Source organism: Lepisma saccharinum, chromosome 1 (assembly GCF_977018435.1).
Source record: "Lepisma saccharinum chromosome 1, izLepSacc3.1, whole genome shotgun sequence".
In the NCBI taxonomy this organism is placed as follows: domain Eukaryota; kingdom Metazoa; phylum Arthropoda; class Insecta; order Zygentoma; family Lepismatidae; genus Lepisma; species Lepisma saccharinum.
The window spans coordinates 116,060,532-116,075,150 of NC_139229.1; the positions used below are offsets into that span (position 1 = coordinate 116,060,532).

General features: G+C 35.8%; 2 protein-coding genes across 4 annotated transcripts in view; one reads left to right on the top strand and one right to left on the bottom strand.

The window, feature by feature from the left end:
* The window catches only part of LOC145999811 (LHFPL tetraspan subfamily member 2a protein), a 43,350-nt gene extending 34,278 nt beyond the window's left edge, over window positions 1-9,072 (top strand). Inside the window, exons 2-5 of the mRNA XM_083137091.1 lie at window positions 1,339-1,536; window positions 2,422-2,688; window positions 4,485-4,598; window positions 6,476-9,072. Of these exons, the coding sequence (XP_082993217.1) occupies window positions 1,368-1,536; window positions 2,422-2,688; window positions 4,485-4,598; window positions 6,476-6,618 (693 nt within the window). The 5' untranslated portion in view covers window positions 1,339-1,367 and the 3' untranslated portion in view covers window positions 6,619-9,072. The remainder of the gene's footprint in view (window positions 1-1,338; window positions 1,537-2,421; window positions 2,689-4,484; window positions 4,599-6,475) is intronic.
* Window positions 1-14,619, bottom strand: part of LOC145999772 (leucine-rich repeat-containing protein 71-like) — a 126,409-nt gene that overhangs the window by 103,365 nt on the left and 8,425 nt on the right. For all 3 annotated transcript variants that reach the window (XM_083137081.1, XM_083137071.1, XM_083137090.1), the window contains exon 2: window positions 5,039-5,109. The gene's annotated coding sequence lies outside the window, so the exon portion shown is untranslated. The remainder of the gene's footprint in view (window positions 1-5,038; window positions 5,110-14,619) is intronic.

Genomic DNA, 14,619 nt, shown 5'->3' on the forward strand with positions numbered 1-14,619 from the left:
GCCAGATCTGGCTCTTTCGTGCACTTGTTTGGCTGTGAACTGTGGCACCCGCCCTCTGCCCCACTATGATGCCACCACTGGCTCCGGCCCATAAAGACCAACTTTTGCCATGAGTGTACATATTGCACGTGACGTGATATTCATATATAGGCTGCGTCACCCACCCCTCTTTCCTCCCCGGTATTTTTATATATATAGCGCTGTGGCTAAGGTGAAGATGACAATATTGTTATCCGGAAATCCTTTATTTTCGATTTCATATGAGCATCATTGGATTATTGAGATGGGTGATGCCAAGATGGCTGTAGGAGGCAAGGAGAAATACATTACGCTTATGGGACCATTATTTTATTCGTTCTCTTGGGAATATCAAACATCCAATGACGTAGAAAAGTACATTGGCAGAAAAGGACACGTTGAACTATGTCACAGTAGAAGGAAAAGTCGAAACTACCATTTGATTAGCCGTAACTTAAAGTTGAAGTCGATTTCCCATAAGGAATACATGGGATTCTGTAAATACTTATTAATCATATTTTTCAAACATCGTATCTAGCTTTAATCAACTTGAAAAACTGTTTCCACTTGCAACATGGAGAGAAATTCATACTCTCTTGCATACTAAACCCTTTTTTAAATAGCAGGGCCCAATCTGACTATATTGAAATAAATGTACAACAGTAATTGTCCCTCTTCGCCTTAATCCTCTCCATTCTGGGTGTAATTTTCTTCTTTCTCTCCCTCCTTCCCTCTCGCGTGGATTTTGATTTTCTCTCTTTCCCTTGGACTCATTCTTTTATTTCATTTAGTTCCTTTTTGCACTTTCTCCATGTGTGGCTTCTTCATTTCTCTTCGTTTAATTCTCAATTGTTACTTTCATCTCTCTTCCTTTCTCTGCCCTGTCGTGTTTCTTTCTAACGATGAGTTCTATCTGAAAACTTTCTGTGGATGCCCATGGCTGATTTATAATAAATATTTATTTCTATTCTGATCTGTCACAAAATATTTAATTTTAAATGAGGATTACAGTTTGAATAACTAGAGCCTTAAAAATAGTTACTAAATTGGGAATTATTACTCTCAACGTCAACTTCTTGTATAGAAAGCTTATTTTGCACAACAAGTAACATTTTATACTTTATCCTTACTAACATAAACATAGTAAGATTGGCGATTTACTTAAATAAAATCATAATTTCCTTAGGAGATGCTGTGTTAATTTATGCAAAACGTCACTGATATTTCTTGTTAGAATTTTATGTAATTATCTTTAAGTATTTAGCACTGTTAATGAAGTTATCAAGTGAAAATTTCACATTATCTTTCCTCTCTTGCCAGATCGCTATTCACTGTGAGAAATTTCCAATATGTGTCAAGTGATAGTGACATCAAGAAGTCTCTTCTGGACTCTAGCAACAATAGTTTCAACACTTGCAGTGTTGGCAGCAGTTATAACGCCAAAGTGGCTTGTTGGAGAGCCTAGGAAAGAGGGTCTCAGATCTGCAAAGGATATCGACCCAATGATGACAACAACAGGTAGGCAGGGGTAACTGTGAATTATGCAAGATCATCTAGGAATATATTTACAAAATTAATGGAAGAATACAAAAACTATGAGTACAAAATTAAAAAAATTGAATTATTCTGTTGAAAGTAAATTTAAAAGGTTTGCAATGTTAGTTGATTGGCTGCATGACTAGCTCTCACAGTTCACTTCACATGACAGAATATTAGTATGCTAAAAATGTTCTTGTTCATATCAAAGAATTTACCGAATCAGTACATTACGATACATATGTACATTGTAAACATATTAAGTGATGAGCAGTCTTGTTTTGTTCAGTGGAGTGATCTATTCTAGAGACTTTTTTCTTTTCTTTCTAAAATGTCATTGTTATAGTTACAGCATTTAAAGAGTATTTTCTTGTGTTGGATAACAATGAAAATATAAACAAAATAAAACATGTCTACAAATGAGAAAAAAGTGTACTTACAAGTAGTTGAATTTCAGATCTTTTTTTCCAACATTTCATAACCCTTTCTGGTTCCTTCTTCATGGATGTACAGGAATTAAAACATTAAAGAAGTCTAAACAGTTAAAAAAAAAACGGGGATTTGAAACACTCCTTTGACAAGGTCCTCAACTAGTGGTTCAGCCTGAATTTTGTGACTGACTGCTTGATCATTTCACCCCTACCTCTTGTAATCATTTTAACCTTTTAAATGCCCAGATATCCCTATTGAAGGATCCAGAAATGGTTCCAATACATTGGAAGGAAGATCTGGAATTTGACAACTTTTTAACGTTTGTAGACATTCGCTCGGAAACCTATCTGGAAATCACCTAGTTGTTATCCCGAGAAATCATCTTCATTCTGTTTTGTTTACATAGATAGCATTTACAGAGTTCCATATTTACAGATGCAGAAGACATGTTTTCACCATCTCTCGGAATCTACAATCGCTGCACAAGAATTAACGGCAGGGATCAATGTGGACCATTTGTCACAAGGAGAGACATGAACACCGAAGAGTATCCAGACACATGGAAGGCTTCCCTTGCTTTCTTCTCCATTGGACTTATTCTGATGGCAGTGACTGTTTTCAGTTCAACACTAAGTTGCTGCGTTCAAAGTGTTTTCAAGAAAAGTATCTTTACGCTTTCAGGAACTGTGCAAGCAGCAGCAGGTATGTATTGTGCATATACACAAGATTTTCATGAAGTCACGCAACATTAACTTCACCCTGACTTGAAACACATGTTGTTTTCATAAACATTGGAACTGCTCTTGTGGTCAATTGGGTGCCATTAAAGACTTTAATTGGAAGCATCTGAAATGAAATCATGCTTCATCATTAAAGAATGAGCAGTCCAGGATGTACATTTAGATGTGAAGATTCTGAACCGTCAGCAGTAGTCAACTCGGCTTACTTCTGTTGGTTTCAGACTTGCACAACATCCACTTTATTACAGTATAAGCACAGTCGTTTTGGGGCTTTATGAAGGAATCCAATGGAAAAGTTAATTTGCTCCAAGAGGCAAGGGGCGACTTTAAAGCAGAATCTTGCAGTGGTTGGATAGGACACCCACTTCGGTCACAGTGGTCTGTCTCTTGACTCTTTTATATCACCTTGTAATCACCTGACTTGGTGAACAGAAATGCATCATGTAATCTCCAAGAAAATGGTTAGATCACTGTTTGAATGCGAAAGCAGAGAAAGGTGTTTTCACTAGAGTACTGCAAGCGACCACTTTCGAGCCTCCCACCCTCTGAGCATGCTACACTCGAGTGTATACAATGGAATATAATTTTAATATAACAATAATCGTACACACATATTCACCTTGGTAGTTTTAGTGCACCATCATCTATTTCATTTTCATACATCACTGTGTATTGGTAAAAGAAAACTACATTTTAACATGGAGATAATGACCACGCTCATTTAACTTTGAATTTCACTGCATCCTTCCCTTTAGAATCCATATTAAAGGGCCCACTACCAAAGGCAAATTATGGTTATATGTGCACTACTGGGCTTCGAGTGTGTACTACTCATTTTGCCTGTTCGAGAGTTATTCTCTCAAGCCATGTAGCATCGTCCGTGCGAACTATTTGGTGCTCGAGTGAAATCCTCTCCCTGCAGCACTAGTTTCCACTACAAATGTCCTTAGGTTCTTGGTCAGACCCTTGTACACTTCACCGGAGCTCAATAAGAACATAATTGGCCACCAAAAGTACTGGGAAAATCACTGATCAAGAACAAAAATGGTTAAATTTAAAATGTTTAATGACACCTGATTTTAAGCACAGTGCCGATAATAAAACAATCAGTGGCATGCCCAAGATGAGATTGGCGGATGTTTACCCCCCCCCTTTCCCTCTTGGGCCAGTATTCCTAAAAAAAATGTTTCCCCCTCTCCCACTTTAAAACTTCTGGGTAAGCTACTGAAAACAATATATTTTTCCAACATGGCACACCTATAAGTACATATATACACCTGCAACACAAATCCAAATGTGTTTTCCAATCTCCTTCAAACTTTATAATTATTTTAGATGCATCACCTAATATCTCTTAGCTACTAGATACCAAGATATACTACTTATGTTAAGCAGTGTACATAATTTTTCATATGTGTAAAAGTACACAGAAATATTAATATTGCATTTAAAGATTATTTGCGAAACCATTTCTTCTTCTCATTCATGCTTATTATGCTGCATTTTCTGGTATATATCATAACAAAGACATGTGTTTACCAATAGCCATAAAGTGTAATAAAGCATTGCATAAGAAACCATGCAAATTATACTATATATGCGCACACAGAAATTAACAAGCAGAAATTCATACTTCTATAGCTACACTATTGGAGTAACATTGTTTCAATTTTAAATTTAGCTTCAAAAATTGAGTTTAGAAATGTTTATTAGATTTTATTACTCCTTGTTTGACTTATTTATTTACATTCATTTCAGGCCTGTTTTACATATTTGGTTTAGTATTGTATCCAGCTGGCTGGGGATCTCTAAGGGTGCAGAGAGTGTGTGGTGAAGATGCAGCTCCTTTTTTTGTTGCTAACTGCAATTTAGGTATTGTGTCTTTCATTTTTCTTTCATCACATATAATGAAAATTAATCGGGCCACAACAATAAACTTAACACCATGTAAATTTCTGGATCTACCATTAAAAAAAACACATTCTCAGTAAAAGCAATATCACAATATTACATAATCTTGCTTGTTGTTTTATGTCCACTTTATGCACAGATAGGCTACTCAGGACTGGACCTACAGTTTAAAGTGGGATCCAAACCACTGTACAATGTGCCTTCACTGACTATCGAACTTGGGAGCCCTTGATTACAAGGCTGATTTATTTTGTTTTGACATTGGGTCCAAATGACACATACACCACCTCTCAAGGGTTAATTTATCCCAACATCTTATATGATTAATCTGCTGCTTATAGAAAGAATTCTACTACTTCATAAAGAAAACAGACATAGTAGTTTTCTTAAAGATTACTTACCAATTTAGATGCACCTTCCAATGAGGCAAAACTTGTACAGTCTCTGCTTGTTGATCACCTGCTTCAAGGTCCTGAATGAAAGTATGAATCGTCAGCACATGTATCAAATATTTCAAATGATAAATGACAATATATTCAAATGACAACCTTCACATTTGAATAGGATATATTTTTTAACTTAAAATTACATAATTACCCTTACTGTTATTCTTACCATCTAATGTCTTTATTTGGCACTGTTCAAGTGGGAACACAATAATTATTTGGTAGCAGTGCTTTTTTTCCTGGACAATTAAGGTTCCAGCAAGCCAGGCAAATTCAAGATGTGTTTGACAGGTCACTACTAACTTTCTAGCTTAAGAATAGCCAAACAACAAAACAAGTCATGCATGGTTTGCGGGAGCAACTCATGCACATTAAATGTAGCCTCTCTACTGAAAATTGAAAACTATGGAAGAAAATCTCTATTTTGGAAAGATTTGAAATTCTTGCAAAAGGGTTAAATAGGCTATATCATATTTGATTGTATCTTTAATTGCATTCAGCTAAAAATTATTAATGGATGCATGTTACTTGTGTTCATCTTCATACTTAGCTTTATAATATTCAGAGATCCATTCAAGTATTTATCTGTGTTTAGACAAAAAAGCCTCTCAGCATAAGGGAGAATGAAAGATATATTTTCTTAGCATTCAATAATGCAGAGTATATTATAGAAATCATCCACAATTAAGACAAACTAATGCTCCCCATTGCTTGAAAGCAGAAGAAAATTTCAGTTCATGGGGTCTTGACATACAACAATGAACTTGTCTCTCACTTCACATCACACCAGCATTTAAAACATTTCAAAGTATAATTTATTTAGTTTGTACACCAAGGATGTTGTCAGACGATGCTGCATGTAACATTATTTGACCTTATAACGTGTAACAGTGTATGCAATTGAAAAAACAAACTATGAACGATTTTGTGAACAGTATGTTTGTTTAATGTCATCATTATATTGCTATCTTGCAAGATATTTGCAGACAAAACAATACAAGATTTTCTCGACTTCCTCTGGCTGCAAGATGTCTTCAATCTAGCAAAAGCACTGAATGCTAAATGTGCAAGATCTGAAAGTTAACTTTGACTTATTGATTTAGTTATTTAACATCATTTTTCTGCCACTTTTGGCTAATCACGATGATGAGGATGAATGATGATATGATGAAATTCTGTGCTAACCACTCCACTACAGAGGTCAGCGTAAGTTAAAAAAGATCCAGCTGAGCCTTAAGTTGTCTCATTTTCCAAATGCTGTTCTTTTCTCATAAGTCATGTCATAGCTAATAAAAATAAAAATATGAAATTTATAGGGAACTGCATGTCATTTAAAATGTTAGCAGAGTGTCTTGTATTAAGTTTTATGTTTTAATAAATATTTTTTACTAGGATGGGCATTTTACTCAGCTGTCGGTGGGATTCTTGGAGCATTTCTCTGTGCTGTACTTTCTATACAAGCTGATGTGTCTACTTCTTCAGATAAAGTGCAGGATGAAATTTTGGAAGGAAAATCTCTCATATGCCTGGCATAAGCTTCGTCCATTTGCAAGACTATAGAATCTCCTACAATTAATTATTCAGTATACAAAGTTACAAAAACGGAAATCTAATTTATATTTCAAGAATCGCTCTACAGCATAGTTCCTTGAGAATTTTTCTCTCACTCGTATGCATTAAAATATCTCACCATTTGCTTATTAACAAGATAAAAGAGTCCAGCAAAAAGTAGCCTTAGGACCATGGCTTACATACTTACAGAAGATAAATTTATGTATTTATTATAACTAGGGAACATAAGTGTGGTACTTGATCTCCTAAGTCAAGTGCAGATCAATTAATTCTTACTGTTTTCTACTTTGTTGTAACATATTTTGTATGATGTTGTTTAAAACAAACAAGTATGTGTGTATGCATGTATGTATATGTATATATGTTTAGGAAGTGTGCATCACATCGTATGTATACCATTCATTCCTTTTATATACTAATTTTTCTAAAGGTTGTGTCTAAAGTAAATTACAAAAAAATAGTAGTATTAGGCTCTATATTTTATAAATGTATATACATATGTATGGTAGAAACTTGCTGTTATTGTGGCTAAAGCATTATACTGAAGTTTCTATTTCATTAAAAATAGTACAACAAAATCTCCTGTTGACAACTTTTTCTAGTACGAATGTTTTAAATTACTGAGACTGTATTTAAGGATGTGTCTTATAATGTTTAAAGAATCATCATATTTACTTTGCATATTTAATAAATTTTGCCTCTTTATTGATATAAGTTATAATTTTAATTATCTAAACTGTTGATAATTTTAAAGAAGCATATCAGTTTTGTTTACTGAAGTCTAGGCTAAGAAGTCTGAAATCAAGTTTCATTAAGTCCTATTTAAGTTCTCAGTCCCCCAAGCCTTGTACCAGTGTACTAGGTTGAAAAGGCTCTCTCATAATTAAGTATATGGCCTGCATACAAACAAATCGGAAAATAGTGCATTTCATGTCATCATTGTTTGTGTAATGGTAACCAACTAGCACCTTTTTAAAAGCTGGGATTAAGTAGCTGAGTATCAGGTCAAGTCTGAAGAGGAAGGCGGTGATCCAGGAGTTCGCCAGATGAGCTGCTCTTGCTATAGCAGTGTGGGGTCTTGCATTGTCATCAAGCAGCAGAATGCCAAAAATGAAAAGGCCTGACCTCTTCATCGAATGGCGGCTTTCAACAATGCTAGTGTGGGACAGAGACAATTTAAACCGAGGACCATAAGCAAAATTTGCTTACTTCTACACTAGCAGTGATAGCTATGCACTTTCGTGGAACGTTGGTCCACTGCTGTAAACTGTATTGAAGACTACTTGTTTGTTTTCTTTTAATTTTGGAAAAAGTCAACTGAATAGGATGAATGGTCCATTTTTGTAATGGATTTCTTAGCCACAAACTCACAATTTCTTAAAGTGCAAGGGCATTGTCATGGTGTCAGACCAAAGTTTGTCTTTTCCTCCAAACCGATTCCCATAACCTTGTCAGCACTTCCAAATCACACTGTTTATAAACCGCTTGTCATTGTGCAATGATGTGATTGAAGAAACACCTTGAACTGCAAGTGAGACATGTATGCTTTATTTGGCCGAAATGAATTCTGTCTCTTCCATTGCATACTACGGCATTTTGTTTTGGGGTCACACGGGTGAAAACACCACATTTCATCACAGGTAATGAGCCTATCAAACATATCTGCATCATGTAAAAGATTAGATGAAATATGAAGTGGGCATTGTTTTTGGTCATTTATCAAGATTTGAGGCATCATCTTTGTGTTCTTTTTTTTATTTTTCCTGCGAACAGTATACTACACACATGTACTACTTCCTCTTCCGCTTGGGAACAAACAACTCATTTGGTATGTGGCTTATGGAAATGGAAGCTGGAGCACTCAAAAAAACATGCTTGGTTAACTGATTGATTGAATTAGTTTATCTTACATCTTTTCTTCCACTTTTTATATTTTCACCTCATACCTATCGTCGTTTACATGTTTAGACCTAACAAGTGACATATAACACAGAGACCAGCAACAGTGGTATCTATTTTCCATAATAAACACACATATATGCTTTTAGTATCTTAAGATACTGATATTTTGTAATTTCATCTTACACACACACAGGGTTTTATCCACTCCCCATTTTCCCCCAAAATTCCTCAACATGCCTACAGAATTTTTCACAAAGGCGAAATTTAAGCTTATTTTGTCTCTAAATTTACCCTTATAGCCCTCCCCCCCATAAATATTAACTTAAACCCCCGATGAAATTCTGGCTAAACCCACACTCATATGGTTTCAATGGACCTTCCCGATGGTGTTTCCAGGTTTGGTACCTGGTGTGAGACTCACAGTGGTTCAGACCACACTTTAAACTGTAGGTCCAGTCCCGATTGGCCTTACTATGCATAAAGTAGACATAAAACAGAAACTCAATCAATCAATCAATCAATCAAGGAACACATGACTTCGAAGGTTCCACTGGGACAGTGGAACAGTTTTAGCAATGACATTTTTTTTTTAAATGTGGCTCGTTTTGAAGAAATAGGGTTCCTTTACATGTGGGCACTTTTGTAGGGTATGTAGTTCACACTATACAGGGGATCCATCAAGTGAATGTTGTGGAGCATTAGTTGAGCCATTCACATCTTACAGATGCTTGACAAACAAGCCACAAGCATGTCATTCGATGAAACCATGTTCAGAGAAACTCAGATATAGACAACATAAACAGTCACGGTTGAACCAAAGTACACATTGAATGGTAAGTTCACTACATCCACTAGTCTCCTATCAGATTTGTCTTTGCAGATTGGCTGTGCAACTACAGACATTGTGTATTAAAATTATTACATTTGTATGTGTTGAAATGTTGAACAAGTAAAAACTATCATCCACAAAAAGTACATTTTTAGCTTTAAAAGTTGATAGTTTATGAAGTATTTGTGAAAACATTAAATTGCTTGAATCCAAAAACAGACTAACATGTTTTCAAATAGATATTTTTACACCATCCAGTTTTTCTATGTTGTTATACTACCACAAACACATAAATATTTGAGTGTATATAGCCTTGCATTATACGAAACAAAATATTCAGTCTGTAAAATATTTAATTCTAATGCATATTAGAAAGTTTTTAAAAATCAAATATTCTAAAATGTTAATAGTTTATAAGCCATTCTAAACGATATATCAAATTGTCTTGCAGTTGTATGCATAACCATGTATGTGCTTCATATCAAAGACAGACTATTTTCACTGCCCATTTTCATACATGACAATGTAAATCATTTGTGTTTTAATAAAATGCATTTTGAAGTTCTAAAAACATTTTGTTTTCATTCCTGAAACTATTGGGTTGATGCATAAGTTCGTAGAATTTTTTTCACCATGGCCAAGTTTTTTCATTATTTCATATTCATTTGAGATGAACAAAAGATAAAAATTAATCAGTAATATATTTATCTTCACTGTCTACCAACACTAGGACAGTTTTTAGATTCCTTCCATGTGTGAAGAAATCAGCTGATTTGGTGTTAATACATCGCCAAGCAAAGTTTGAAGAGCATTTTCGTTACCAAAGAAGTTTCCTTGAAGATTGGTGGAGCTGAAAAGGTGGAAATCTTAAGGTGCAAGATCGGGGAAGTAAGAAGGATGTGGAATAACCTCCCAAACAAGCTCTTGGATAGCAACTTTTGTCATGTTAGTGGAGTGTGAGCATGCATTATTGTGTTGGAGCAGCACTTGATGCAGCCTTCCTGGCCTACTCGCTGGTTTGTGTTGTTTTCACTTAAAGCGTGGATCTTCGTGGATTAAAACATTTAAACGGTCTTCATTAAAGCCCAATGGTTTTCCTGAACGTGGAGAATCACTCAAGTCAAAATTGCTCCCTCTCTTTGAAATGAAAAAACAATTTTCTTCCCCTGTTTCAAAGTTTACATATTGGCATTATCCCCGTACATGGCACAAATGTTTTCACCCGCCTCCACTGCCTTTGCTCCTCTGTCAAACATAGACAAGAATTTGAATTTGAATTTAAAAGTTTGGGTGCGTCAGCACTAAGGCTATTTTGCACCCATCACATAATACGGGTTCCAGCCCCTTATCGTTACACATAACAACTCTAACGTTGCATAACTAAAATATTCTGACTTTCGTTAAAAGCTGAGGCTGTAAAGGAGCACTCAGCACAAATAAGAACAAAACACAGGACAACACAAACAAAATTATACTGGCCATGGGGCCAGTCGCCAGCATCGTTAGTCTGCAGTCCAGGGTGTACTATGTGGAAGTGAGGTTGACTATTGGGTGCACTATGTGGAAGGAGCACCCCTTACACCCCAAACCCAGACAAGAATATGTCGGAAGTGTTCATTTTCTTTGTATCTGACACTTACTGTTCTTCAGCACAAAAATAACACCTGCAAAATTCAATGCATATTCACAAGCATAACAATGAAACTCCAATTGATGAACGTTAAACGATAAACGCCTAATACCGCAGTGTTGCCATACCAAACACAAATGCTACGAACTTATGCATCAACCCAATATATAGCAAGTTGACAAAGGTGTCTTGTAATATGCTCAGTAATACCATAGGCCCAGAACAAGATTTGGGGCCGTTGACACACTGTATCCCCTCAAGAATTATGTTGAATTAAGAGACAGATTTTGATGTTTTATGTAATATAAAACTGGTTCCAGCACAGAAAAACCCAATTAACAGAGATATTTTACCCCAAAGTATGCCTGCATAAGTAAAAAAACCTGGAATCTCTGAGTACTTTCCCTATTTTTTATTAGTAAAAACTGGTTGTATGCACACTCAAACAGTTAAAGAACATGTGCAGAAGATCACAGCATTAAACTTAGCACTCCTAACTGAAGAAAAATGGAAATTTTTATCAGCATCAAACCTAGTAGTCCTAACTTAATGATGTAAAATTATAAACACCAATAAATCTAACACTCCTAACGATAATTTCACTTCTATTTTGGTTTCATAACTTTACAGTCTTTCGTGTTTGATTTACTTTATTTTATAATACACTAGCTGATTACCTGGCATTGCCCGGGTATTTATTTATCCCAATCTTGTATTAGACAGGAAAATAATGAATTCTAACTATAGTGTAAAATGTAACTAATTTTAAAAGTGATCGTGAATGTCACCAATTAGCTTAGCGACTCTGAAAATTATGGATTCGACACTAATCTAGGTCGTTTGTGGCATTTTATTTTTCATCTCCCCCCCCGGCCGATAGGTTATGAACTTGGAGTTGAACCGCATTGGGAGTGTCACGAAAACTATGGATTCCATTCACAACACAGCCTGAGTGTTAGACAACCCGAGAAACACTATCGTTGTGTGGATTGCATAGAGTCACGGATGTCTGTTTGTACGGAATTTGGTACTACTTTACTATACCGGAGACACCTATCAATGATTTATTTCGCAATTTTTTACATTGCTAACGTACTATTCTGCATTGCGGAACATTTCTTTAGGTGAAATAATGAATTTATAACGAAAATAATGTCTATATCTTACATTAACGAGTACTTACTGTTGTTTCTTATTTCCCACAAACCATCCACGGGTAGCCCCAAAAACCATTGACGTTAGCCCAAAATTCATGATAGCCCCATGAACCATCAAGGGGACGAGGTATGTCTACTAGGTTAGGTTAGACCTGTTAGGTTAGGTTCCATTAGCACTCCTTTCGTTCAATTTAGCATATACGGACAACATCGGATTGTAGCAGCAGCAATAGCACATATTGTGCTCTCGTGCAGAAAGCAAATGGCGGCAACAGCAATAGCGTGTCGGAAATAGATTTTCGTAGAAAACCACATGCATTCGCATTAAAATGGATCAAAACCACATTCCCGAACATCAACAACGCTACAGAAAATGATTTGCGTAAGTACTTTCTCCTGTAAATTTGAAGAAATCCGTCTACGGTATAGTAAAGTGTTACCCGGAATTTAATATGAGTGGTTCTCGATTATTTTTACATGTCACCCCTTCCCACCCCCACCCCTAGGGGTGCCAGGGGTGTCTTACCCCCACAGTATTTCTTTCCAGGTTGCAAGTGATACATGTACCAAGTTTGGTTGAAATCGCTCCAGACGTTCGAGAGTTATTGCTGAACAAACACACACATATTGATTGATTTTGTGTTTTAAGTCCACTTTATGCACAATAATGCTAATCGGGACTGGACCTACAGTTTAAAGTGGGATCCGAACCACTTGTGCCTCCACCGGGTATCGAACCCAGGACCTCTGGATTACAAGATGGCGAAGCGACCACTGCCCCATCGGGGAGGCCTCATATACACACACACATCCATTTTTATATATAGAGTTTTATGAAACTGTAGGCAATCCTGTCTGCTACTGTTGGGGAATATGTTGGTTGCTATATTCACTTGTGCGAAGCCTTAAGGCCATTCTGCTTGACGCTAAGGTAACAGACATACTTTACTTCACAATAACATAGACTGCAGTGATTCTTACTCGTAGAAATATATTTTAACAATTTCGTTGGAAGTGATAATTTGGTAAAACCTGAATTTTATGTATTATTTTGTATGTGTAAGATATCAGTGTATTATACATCACACCTCCCTCTAATAACTCAAAGTCAACGGCATTAATGGTTAGAACTGTCTTTCCCTTAACACTGATTTCATTAACCATTTTTGTCTACGCTCGTAAATTTAAAAGGCTATTACTAAGGTGTTGTGCAATGACAAAAATGCCATGCTATTGTTGACAGTCCATATCCCCATTAGAAAGAGAAAATTTACATCATTATGACTTTGCAGCTTTGTGTGACATGAGATACATGTGGGATGTTATGTATTGTCCTTTACAGTGGCATGCCCAAGGGAGGGTTGGTGGGGGTCATAACCCCCCCCCCCTTTGGCCCAATACCCCAATAACATCAAATGTAGGAAAAGATGGCAAAATTAAAGCTGACTACCAGAAAAAGTGTACAAAATCACTCCCTTTCGAAAATCCTGGACACGCCACTGGTCGTTTATAAAATGTTATTGGTTTTGTGCATCATGGCTTGTGGAGGAATAGGAAATGGAAAGAAAGTTGTACGTGGTTATGTTATCTTCATGGTTTACATTATTGATTTGCTTTATTTTACTTTGCTTTTTGTGCCTCTTCGCCACGGGGCTGGCTCATGGTTTACATTACACAGCTTGGTGAATGAGCATATTAAACAGCGTTTATTAAAATCTGTCACGTTTTCCATGATAGTGATCGCTCTAGTTTCAGTCCACATGAGAAATGAGAAAAAAGTTGTCTGCTGGGCAGCTGTTATATATTAGTTTAAGTTATGAAGCCATGGGCTGAAACAGCCATATATATTATTGTTGTTATAGTTACTGGTTGTTGATTTTATATACATGTGTTATGGAGTTAATATAAAAATGTTCGAACCCAAGTGTTTCATTAAATAAGTTCTTTGAAACAATACATGATAAGTGGCGACGATGGATTGGATACATTTGTGAGTTGTACAATTATTTAATAAGATTATTGTAGTTGAATAGAAGATTCAAATCTACTGTAAGAAGTTTGAAAAATGAATACGTTGCCATTCTTCGAGTCCTATGAGGTAGGAAGTAATATTAAAGCTTATGTGCGAAGATTTGATTCATTTTTAAAAGCACAAGAAGTTAAAGAAGATAAAAAGGTTCATTTATTGTTATCAGTGATTGGAAATAATGCGTATGAGGCATTGTATATTAAATTAGCTCCAAATGATCCTAGTAGTTATCCTGTCGAAGTTTTGCTGACAGAACTCGTTGATATTTATGAACCTAAAACAAACAAGTTGCTTGAGATATATAAATTTAAAAATGCTAAGAAAGAGCATGGTGAATCAATGGATGACTATATATCACGAATTAAAAAGTTGTCATTAACATGTGGGTTTAAGCCAGAAGAGTTTGATAATGAATTA